The sequence below is a fragment of the Hakea prostrata genome, chromosome 10 (assembly GCF_041222555.1).
Source record: "Hakea prostrata isolate BN-2017 chromosome 10, UWA_Hpros_2, whole genome shotgun sequence".
NCBI lineage: Eukaryota > Viridiplantae > Streptophyta > Magnoliopsida > Proteales > Proteaceae > Hakea > Hakea prostrata.
In genome coordinates this window covers 3766993-3777628 of record NC_142609.1, presented here as the reverse complement: position 1 = coordinate 3777628, position 10636 = coordinate 3766993, and the positions used below count along the sequence as shown (strand labels likewise).

The 10636-nt window shown below is 37.3% G+C and overlaps 1 protein-coding gene across 1 annotated transcript; it reads right to left on the bottom strand.

Annotated features, from left to right (window-relative positions):
- On the bottom strand, positions 1-1813 carry LOC149001550 (anthocyanin 5-aromatic acyltransferase-like). The gene has a single exon (XM_089137888.1). The coding sequence runs from the start codon at positions 1766-1768 to the stop codon at positions 332-334; it is 1437 nt and encodes a 478-aa protein (XP_088994014.1). The 5' UTR covers positions 1769-1813; the 3' UTR covers positions 1-331.
- Positions 1814-10636: the final 8823 nt, after the last annotated feature.

Sequence of the window (10636 nt, the reverse complement as noted above, 5' to 3'; positions counted from 1 at the left end):
TTCATATACTTCAATTGGAGTTTTCAACTTAAAAGCATAAGAAAAAAACAGAGTTGGTTCTGTTCTTCGGTAAAAGAAACAGAGGCAATATAGCTGGGTACAAATAATAAGAAATAAAGAAAGAAAAAGGAAGATCAAGAAGATCTATCTTTCGATGCTGTCGGGCATCTCACCTGCCCCAAGATTCAAGTGGGTCAACGGAAAAAATTTCATCTTCTTGCTGCCCTAATCTTGAAACCTTAAGGACTTAATCTGACACTACCTGTTAACAAACCAAAGATACAAACCATCTATATCAGATAGGGTGAAAGCCACAACAGTGAAACATGTTCTAACAAATGCTACCTAGAGCATTAAGCCCATCAACAAACTCAGAAACATAGACATCCATCTCTGGTTTACTGAGAACCAAATCAAACTCAAACCCACCATCCCCCATGCGATTTTCTTTAAAAAACATCGCTCCAGTTTTATCAATGGATGTCATCTCCACCTTCTTTGGCCTCCCAAAACCAAAATCTGTTTCGTAATACCTAAACTGTGGCGACCCAGCAGCTGCCAATTGTCGACCAGCAGGCGTATCTGCATTATTAGCAAAAAAATAACTGTCAAATATGCCTGAAATGGCACGTTTCATCCCTGTCAAAACTCCTTTCTCCATCTCCTGAACTGAGTCTCCTAGCAACTGAGCTGCAACAGCTACTCCTCCTCGCATCAGATGAGTCTTATCAGCAATCAACATATAAGGTCTGACGCAATTACCCAAGTATGTTTCTGGGATTGGAGGCTTCATTCGAGCTCTGCAATCCACGTTAAGCCCAAAGAGAGTAATATTGCTGGTGTTGGACTCACCTGCTTTGGCTTCTGCTTTAAGCATACAAATCCAACTGTAAGCGCAAATTGCCACCAATCTGGAAGGAGGAATTGGTTTTGTTTGTGTTTTCTCATCGTTCTTGTACTGAGCAAACACCCATTCCTTGAGCTTCCTACTCTTTGCTTCATTTAGCTCAAAAGTAGCTCGAACCATATTGGGTTGGAGATCCAAATGCATCCCTCTTAAAATTTTATTCCCGGAAACTGATTCAGATCCCAAATATCCATCCAGTTTGCCCAAGAACAATTTTAACATGCCATCATCGTTCTTCTCCATCAGAGTCCTATCTAAGAGCGGTAATAGCTCAGGTGAAGGAGACGGAGCTGGAGCTTCTAACTTGGAGATTGAAGCCCATGTCTTCATGAAATGGTTGAACCCTCTTCCATCGCAACAGGAATGGCTTCTTGTGAAGGCAATACAGATGCCTGCATTTGGGAAAACCGTAACTTGAATTGCTAAAATGGGGAGAACAGGTCCAGATGTTGTCAGTTTAGGGACTAGTGGGTGTGATTCAATGGCGTACTTAAGCTGACTGGAGGAGAGATGATAGAAATCCGCGTCGGATTCAGCAACGGTGAAAGAAACAGAGTCTCCTTCAGTGTAACTGATCATGGGCTGGTTGGTTTCGAGAGGCCATGAGAGTTTTCCAGATAATGGGTAGAAGTGAACCAGGGTGGAAGAGAGTGATTGTTTGAGGCGTGGAAGGAGAGATTGAAGAAATTGTGATTTTGGGTAGGGAAATTCATAGAAATACAGATTTTCCACTGGTAGTAGTGGTAACCAGATTAGATCGAAGAAGCTAAGAGGGAAAGCGACGCAAGTCGGAGGAACAGAGCCCGGCGGTGGAGCAACTTCGCACTGGTCGAGAAGCTTCACCTGTTTGAATGCAGCCATGAAGGTGATGATCTGAATGAAGCGCAGAGAAGAGCTTCTGATCTGCAACTGTGTTCATTACATTTATCGTCTAGACTTAAATTCCTAATATTATATTGCCAATCAACAATTTCCTTCCAGGTGCAGGAATTTGGCGTGGACAATGCGATAATCCTGAACAACGTTGTAGAGCAGGATCTTGGAGGGATTCTTGCCCTCAACATAATCGTTTCATTGAGTTATATTTTTTAATTGCAAACAATTAACCACTACGGCACTACCCGCGCTTTTTTCTTTTTGGTTGGAGGAGCCCATTTTTATTTTGCATGAGAAAAATGTGGTTTTTTTCTTTTCAAATCAGCCAAAGCAAAGTACTTTATATTACTTATATAAAGATTTTGTACAAGGGATTAACTTGGTCAAAGAGGTGTTTCAACCGAATGATGCTAGGCAATTCTAAAGATGCCATTAAAGTTGTTTTCTGGTGTTGGATTATTTGGTATGGAGATTTAGGGGTTAAAATTGGATGAGTTTTGGTTTAAGTTGGCATACCTTCAGCTTGCAAAATAAATTGATAAGCAGCATAGCCTGAGAGCTTCTTCATCACATCGCCATCACTTCCAAGGAGGAACGAAGGATGGAAGAGTTGTGAGCTTACATTTGTTGGCATTTGTGGTTGAATAGAAATAAGCTAGTTTTTTGAAGGAATACAAGAATCTCCTGTTGAGTATAGCATGGCTTCAAAAGATTGGTGGACATAGAACCAAGGACCGAAATGTTGCCTGGTGTCGCCATGTCGGTGCCTGGCGACATGGGTGACCATTTCGATCGACTTAATATGGTGTAAAAGTTGTAAAACACAAGGGAGGATGGGAGACAGGCAAACAACAAGGTAATTAATGTGTGATTGGACTGGTATTTTACTTTTACGATTTTACCTTTAATTAATGCAATATAAAGACAAAAAAAGGAGAGTGGACTTTAACTTTCATGGATTTCCAAAATCCAATTTTTCATAAAACATTAAAATTTTAAAACCCATGCCCACTGCCCATGCATGCCCAAGTCAGTTATTTCAGAAATCAGAACACCTCTCGCACTTCATCTTCTTCACTTCTGCTTCATCTCCAAATCATGGAAGTCGCCGGAAGGTCTGAAGAAAGGTTTGAATAACTCCAAAGAGCAAGCAAAGTGAAGCGGAATCAAGTCATTGAAGCACCTACTAGCATAAAAAGAATTGAGAGGGAAGATATTGTGAAGTTTCGGTGACTTTCGCTGGTTTCGTCAAAGAATCGATGACTTTCCGCAATTTTTCGCAGAATAAAATGGTTTTATTGTGTCGCTGGGGGTTTCATGTCACTCCCCAGCAACACCTTGAAATATCGCCGTGTATCAGCGATATATTGCCGACACACAATACCGTGCATAGAACAAGCACAAGACTAGGTTCTTCATTCGGTGCAGCCAACCATTGAGCCCAATACTCCAGTCCAAACTTCAGCTTGCAGCCCACCTCCTCCAAATTACTTATGAACATACATGCAAGCATCAGAAAAGGTGTTTCAGGCTTGGGCGACATTCAATCCCATTATGGGTTCCTTGTAAGTTGTAATAGTAGTCTCAGACCCACTTCACTTTGATTCTAAGCTTTTGGGAGAACTTTAACGGCCATAATAGAGGGCATTCTTTGTTTTTTACCAAATGAAAGGGGGCATTCTTTTATTTTTGGGTAACAACTTGGATTTTGTTTGGGAGCAGCGCTGCTCAGAGCAGTTGACATTTGGAACGTTTATATGTGATTCACGTAATTTGTGTTGTTCACATATGGGTTAATTGCAGGATCCATATTTAATTTGGACTGAGCAATGAATCTGCATTGTCCGTGACTCTAAGCAGTGCTGCTTCCAAGCAAAATCCTAACAGCTTGGCTGATTGCTTGGCCTAGAAGCTCTTGTTCATCCCATCTTTCTCAATGAATTTCTTCTTAGCAAAGAAAAAAAAAACCCTATATGCATCTTGCATGGATCCCAAGTCTATATACTAACCTCTTTTATAGTACATGGCCAAAAAACCAATCATTGTTCTTTTTATCAGTATTAAAGAACTCTAGTTGGTGTAGTAGGGTACATACACACACTATCACATTGAAGGACATTGGACTAAATCTTTCAATTCAAATATGATATCTATTTTTCTATCTTAAAACCAGCAATATAATTTAGGATAATTTCATTTGGACTTCCCAGGTTTGACTCAAATTATAATTTTTTATCTAGAAAAAATGATATCTTGTACTTGTCTTCCTTGTGGTATGCAATAAGAACACAATCATTTTATGGTCTATTGATTTCTTCAATTTATCAAAATATTATTACAAAAAATGGGGAGAAAGAACTTACCAGAACAAAGACTTGCAAAAAAAAAAGGGATAACATAGTCAGTTAATTGATATTTTTTTCCACACCCTAAGGAAGATAAATGTAAAATATTATTGTTTTGCATACCATAGGAGAGAGTGACGAGAGACCCCCTTGGTCTTAGTATCAATTTATCACTATAGGATACTGGCCCTAGAAACACATTCATGGAAAAAAAACAAAACACTCGAACTTTCTTTTTTTAATAGATGAGTTTTCAACTTTTTAAAGAAGTTATAAAAAAATGAAGAAAAAATAAAATCATAATTCTTGATTTATTCATGACCCAAAAAAAAAAAAAGGCTATTGACCATCACAGGGTTGCTCGGTTGATAAAACCAACACCTCTAAGTGAAGAGGTCGTGATCCTATTATTCCAATATTATGTAAAAAACCCCCATCCCCATATATAAAAATCATTTGTTTAAAAAAAAAAAGAAGATTTTTATTTATCGCGTGCTTAAGTGGGATGATTCTTGACTGCCTAAATAAGTAGGAAAAATTATGGATTGTTCACCTTTCACATATCCCAAAATTATCCTTTACCCATGATCATGTTTTCTATTAAATTTGAAACCAAAATGATAAAATTATCCTTAAGTAAGATAAAATGACTTTAATGTCCCTTCACCCTCACTCAAAGTCTCTCTACCCAATCCTAAACCTTGATTAAAAAGCATTAGAACACTAAGATTTCGTTTGATTGAACTCGTTTGAAGTTTAGTGCTACAATTGCAGAGTTTTTAGGGTTGAATTGGTTGCTTAGATTGACAATTCATCTAAATGAATAAATTTAGTTGCTTCAACTTTTCCTTCCATGGAAGGCGATTTGTTTCAGATCCTTGAAGTTTTGCCAGTCATCCAAATCTGACGAAAGGGAGATTTTATGATGAGGGTTAGAATGTAAATATGAATTTTTATACATTTTAAGGTGTTTTTTCAACCCAAGTCCTCATTGACCCGAAACCAATACGTCTCATCCCATGGTTTTTTTTTTTCTTCTTTTTTCTTCTTTTTCTTCCTTTTCTTTATAGATTGAAACAAAAAAGAGAACACCGTAAGAAACACAATGTCCTCTTGACAACCGCGCCCTAACCCTAATTCAAGTTTTTATTGGCCCTTTGAAAGCAGAAGCCCTAAAACATCATCATTGCTTGTTCCTCATCCAACTTTGCTAAGGAAGAATCAATGAAAGTTAAACATCGCTGATCCCTTCACAAACTCATCCAAACTAGAAGAAACAAAGAGAAGCCGTTCTTGAAGCACCAAGCTCAAACATTCCATGGATGAAGAAAAAACTCAACAAGCTTGAGATCTATGTCATCTTTTAAATCGTGACTCAAGAGATGCACAAATTCCCACTCAAAACATCCAAAGACATCGGTTCAGAAGGCCATGGCAATTGTCGATCTTAAAGGAATAGAAGAACAAGACAATCACGTCAATCGGTCCGTAACCAATTAGGTGGTTTTGAGTCAATCCTGCTCCTCTGAGACAAATGGGCGTCAAGGCCTACGACGCATCCAGCGCTTCCACCAAGAAGCTTTGGAAGAAAAAACCCTAGAAGATTTCAAATCTCGTGGATTCACAAATGGGAGAGGGTTTTGTAACCAGGGATTTGGGTTTGTAAATTAATAAAACTTCACCCTTAAAATGTAAAAATGAAAATCTATATTTACATTCTAACCCTCATCATGTGAATCTCAGCCACACGATCAGATTTGGATGACTTGGCAACATCAGGTGAAATCCTGAGATTTCAAAATCCCATGGAAGGCAATGGTAGATCCTTGAAGTTTTAGAGTTACAAAGAAATTTGAGACGACAATAGATCCAAAAGAAAACAAAGGCTAAATAGGTTTTGTTTGAGCAAATAAGCATGCTAGTCGGCCAAGAACAAATTGATCCCTTCCAAATAAACTCGAAGAAGGACAAAAGAGGCCCGGATGAAGAAAGTTCGAATTATGTTATCTTTTTGTTATGACATTTTCACAGAGCAGTTGAAGGTCATCAATTGTTTAAGAATAGAAGAACACAATCACTGTCAATGGGTTCAAATTAGGTGGTTGATCAATGGCTCCTCGACTCTGCAAGAGCAAAGAGGTTCCACCAAGAAATAAGAAAAAACCCTAAAATCATTCAAATAAAAACATCCATCACACCCAACCCAAATCCGCAGTTGGGTTTTTCTTCTCTTCTTCTTTGTATAAAAAATTAAAAGAGCTCCGAACTCTCTTCATCCATCAACCACCTAACAACAGTTTTTTTTTTTTTGTTTTGATAGTAAAATAAAAGCTTTATATTAAGATAGAAATCCATATTGGTTACAGTTCCTGCTGTCCGTTATAGCCAACATAGCTAACTTACAAAACCATTCCTGTAGTGCTAGGGATTTAAAGTTACCAAGGGATGATCTAGGGTAGTTTAATAAAATCTTAACAAAAAGAGGTGTTAAATGTATCTGCCAAACAGAATAAGGAGTCTTTAATTGGTTCAGCATTACCTTTTGATTACATCAAATTTCCTGCATCGTAATTTGGTGTTTCTTCGCATATTCATGTCCCATCGTAATTGCCTTAAGTAGTGCCTCCATTTCTCCACCATTAGCTATTTGTCCCGTATCCAAGTAGCTGAGACGCCCTTCCAAAACTATCCCCACGCACCACCCTTCTTTCTTTAATAGTTCATGATATACCCCTGCACATAACATAGTGGTTAGTTTGATTGTTGCATAACTATTAAAGACAACATTATTATCACACCATCTACTAAGTACACTTCCACCATTGGCTTTAGTGTTACATTCCATATTTTCAAATGGCATAAGATTCAATTGTAAATTATTAGCCTATCAATCTATATTATGCATAACCCTATGGGGATTAGGCTGTTCATTTGAAAAGCATATTTTGTTCCTTTCCATCCGTATAAAGTAACATGTGATAATGAAGTAGGAAAGAGTCCACCGTTTAGTATGCTTTGGTGCTGGCATATTTAATATAGCATTTCTGCACCAGTCAAGGATTGATTCCCGAGTAATAGCCTCAATTCACAATCCTAATGTTCCAGCAGTCCATATGCGTTTTGTCCATTCGCAAGAGAAGAATAGATGCTAAATCGTTTCTTCTTCCTTTCTACAAAGGACACACCTCGTGTCATTCTCCGCCCAAAGACCCAGTACTCTTTTGATCGGTATACCTGCATTTACCAAACGCCAAAAGAAAACTTTAAACCTTGGATGTAAGGAGAGCTTCCAAAAGAAATTCCACCACCTTTTTTCCTCGGAATCAACAAGTTGGTGTTGTTGATTCCTCACAAATTCTCCCGCTAGCTTTGTCGAAAACTCACTCAACCACCTAACAACAGTTATTTGTTCGGAAAAGAGACGATTGGACAGGTTTGCAATTTTTCCCTTTTCCCCCCTTTTGTCGGAAGAGTTTGCAACTCTCCCTTGGAACAATTCCTCAGGGACCCCACCCCACCCATGAATTAATTAAACTTTATGTCAGTTTTGCAAGTTTCTAAAAACTATTAATGTCAATTCTGCAACTTATCTGCCAGCTTAAATTCCTGCAAAAACTAAGTCTATGGTCGTATTTCGTGTATGATAGCATCATTGATGATTTGATGAATTGCAGTAACTTTCAATTTTTAGATCTTGGGTTTAATTCCTTCCCTGGTAACAGTCCTGGATTTGTCCTCTTTATCCCAAATTGAGCTTCTCTGGTGGGATCTCTAGTCCTTTTCCATGGAGTTTTGTAGCAAACATGACAAATCTTGCCTTATTGAGTCCTGGTGAAAATAACTTTCATAGGGCACCATTTCTGGTGGAAGTTTTGAAACTCAAGAAAATTGTAATAGTTGTATCTCTCCAATTGTAGTCATGAAAGAATAATGCCAGTGGGAATTGGAAATCTAACTTGTTTAATTGATTTAGAATTCTCTGACAACTATAAGGGATATTAAAATCATTTTATCTTACCTAAGGGCAATTTTGTCTTTTTGAGTTCACATTTAACAAAATACATGACCATGGATAAATTTAACGAGTAATTTTAAGATATATAAAAGTGAGCAGTTAGCAGTATTTTTCCTTTAAGTGGACCGTTCAAGAATTTTACCTCGACTTTAAGTTTTTTTTAAAAAAAAAAAAAAGAAGAAAAGTTGTACCACTCCTCCCCTGCCCTTCATAATCCCACTTGCAAGTCTCTTCTCTGGGGCAGACTTGAGTGTTGTACATTATGAATGTAACTTGTTAGTCTCCCAACTCTATAAGAAGACTAGCAAAGAAGGGGAATCATATTAGAATTCACTTCTTGTGGAACTCTTAGTCTTTTCTATTTGAAGATAATGAAGCCTCACCCAGAAACAAATTAATTGGCTTTTTCTTGTCGTGGATATAGACTTCACAAATGAATGTTGAATCACATTAATTCTTGGGTTATTGTGTGAGAATTCGATCCAATATCCGGCGGATATTTTTCAAGGGTATCCGAATTCGAATCCGTGACTCTATCGGATATCTGATTATTATCCGATCCGCAAAACTAGCCGATTACTGTGCCATTTTCTGAGTTCCGGTGACTGCGATCTGAGAACCTGAGTTTCGGTAAAGTGGTGAAGATCGTCTGCTTTGAGGGTTAACCCATCAAGCATAGCTAGACCATCGTCCGCCATTTTCGGTGTGTTCAAAGAGCATTTAACAGAGGAAGATTGCGGCTTTGAGATCACCCAACAAACACAGTCAGACCACCACCGTCGGCCATTTAAGATGAATTCAAAGACAACTAGAGCCACGTTCTCACCGGCGCCATAAGATGCACAAGAGCCCATGAAACGGGAGAACAGTAAGGGTTTGAAGAGAATCACCAATATAGGTACTTGAAGATGCAAAGCCACGTTCTTACCGCTGCCGTAAGCTGGTTGCTGTTACTTGCCGACTGCTGCTGGTTGACAGGAAGAGCTAAAACATGAGGTGTAACCATTTCGATTTTTGAGCAACGTCGTATGGATTGTTCCCAAGCCAAAAAAGCTAAAAGGAGAAGAAGAGAAGAAAAGAGAGACTGCAAGTCTACACCCCACAGAAGTCTCCTTAAACTAGGGGTGTAAATGGATAACCGAGATCCGCTTCCGAATTCGCATCCGCATCCGTTTAGGGGTATTTGAATCCATCCGATTATTAATAGGATGCGGATATGGTATACCCCTTTCTTACCGATTATTATCTGTCCGATAAAATTATCCGATTAAGTTACTTATTTTGATTTATTATTCTTATTTTTATAAATTTTACCTATGATATGTGACTATTTTTCTAATTTTTTTTTATTAAAAGAGCTACTAAAGTTGTTAAATTCTTAAATTTCAAACCTATTCCTCATAAATAAAAAAGTAAAGATGTAAACAGGTAGTCAAAAAGTTGTATTCAATCTATATTCATGCTCATTTAAAAGAATCTACTTAAGAAAATAACTATCCGATTATCATCAAATCCGAGATCCGTCCAAAATCCGTCCAATATTATGCTCCAATATAAGATATGTGAATATGGATATACCACTATCTGATTCGAATCCGATCCATTTACACCCCTACCTTAAACAGTGTATCAGCTAGTGGTTATGTTGAAATTCAGCCATTGATGCTTTGAAGTCACTCAAGTTAACCAAAAATATCAATTTTTTTAATTTAAGTTATTTACTGATTTGACAAGTGATTGTCGGTAAAGATTATAATGAAAATTTGTTTTTCAAAATTTTTTAAAACACAGCACTTCATGCTTATGAAGTCACTCGACTTTATGAAAAAATATTAACTTTTAAATTTAAGTCATTTAATGATGTGACAGAACTTATCGAAAAATGTTAATTTTTTAAGTTTAAGTTTACTGGATTTTGTGATAAGTGATTGCATGCAAAACTTTTAAAATGCGTGAAGAAATTGGTAGGAACTTTTTTCAATTCAAAATTATCTTTATTAATTAAACTCATAAAAATATATATTTTATTATAAACGGATAATATATTATCCAAATGATATTCGGTCCGTTTAGTAAATATTTGAATCAGAATCCGTTGAGTAATCGGACGGATACAAATATATTTTGGTAAGAAAAAATTTGGATTCGGACACTTTTAAATAAATATGAACACAAATTCAGAGGCGGTTTTCGGTTATCCATTTACAGGTTTAAACTGCAACGCTGAAGTTAAACCCCTTCTCTGTGCTCCACCACTGAGTTGCAGGCAGCATCCCCGTAACCATGCGGTGAATAATCTTGTTACAGAGAATGCAGTTTTGGTTCTGTTCTTCAGATAAAGAAACAAAGGTGGAATAACATGTATATATATTTAGAGAAATATGAGTGTTACGACAGAGAGCAGTACAATTTGGCCAAAAAATAAACAAAGAAAAAGAAAGATCAATAAAATCCATCTTTCCATTGTTGTCGGGCATCTGATCCGCCCCAAGA

Excerpts from the sequence above, each read along its gene's own strand:
- LOC149001550 (XM_089137888.1), bottom strand. The coding sequence starts at position 1,768 with ATGGCTGCATTCAAACAGGTGAAGCTTCTCGACCAGTGCGAAGTTGCT.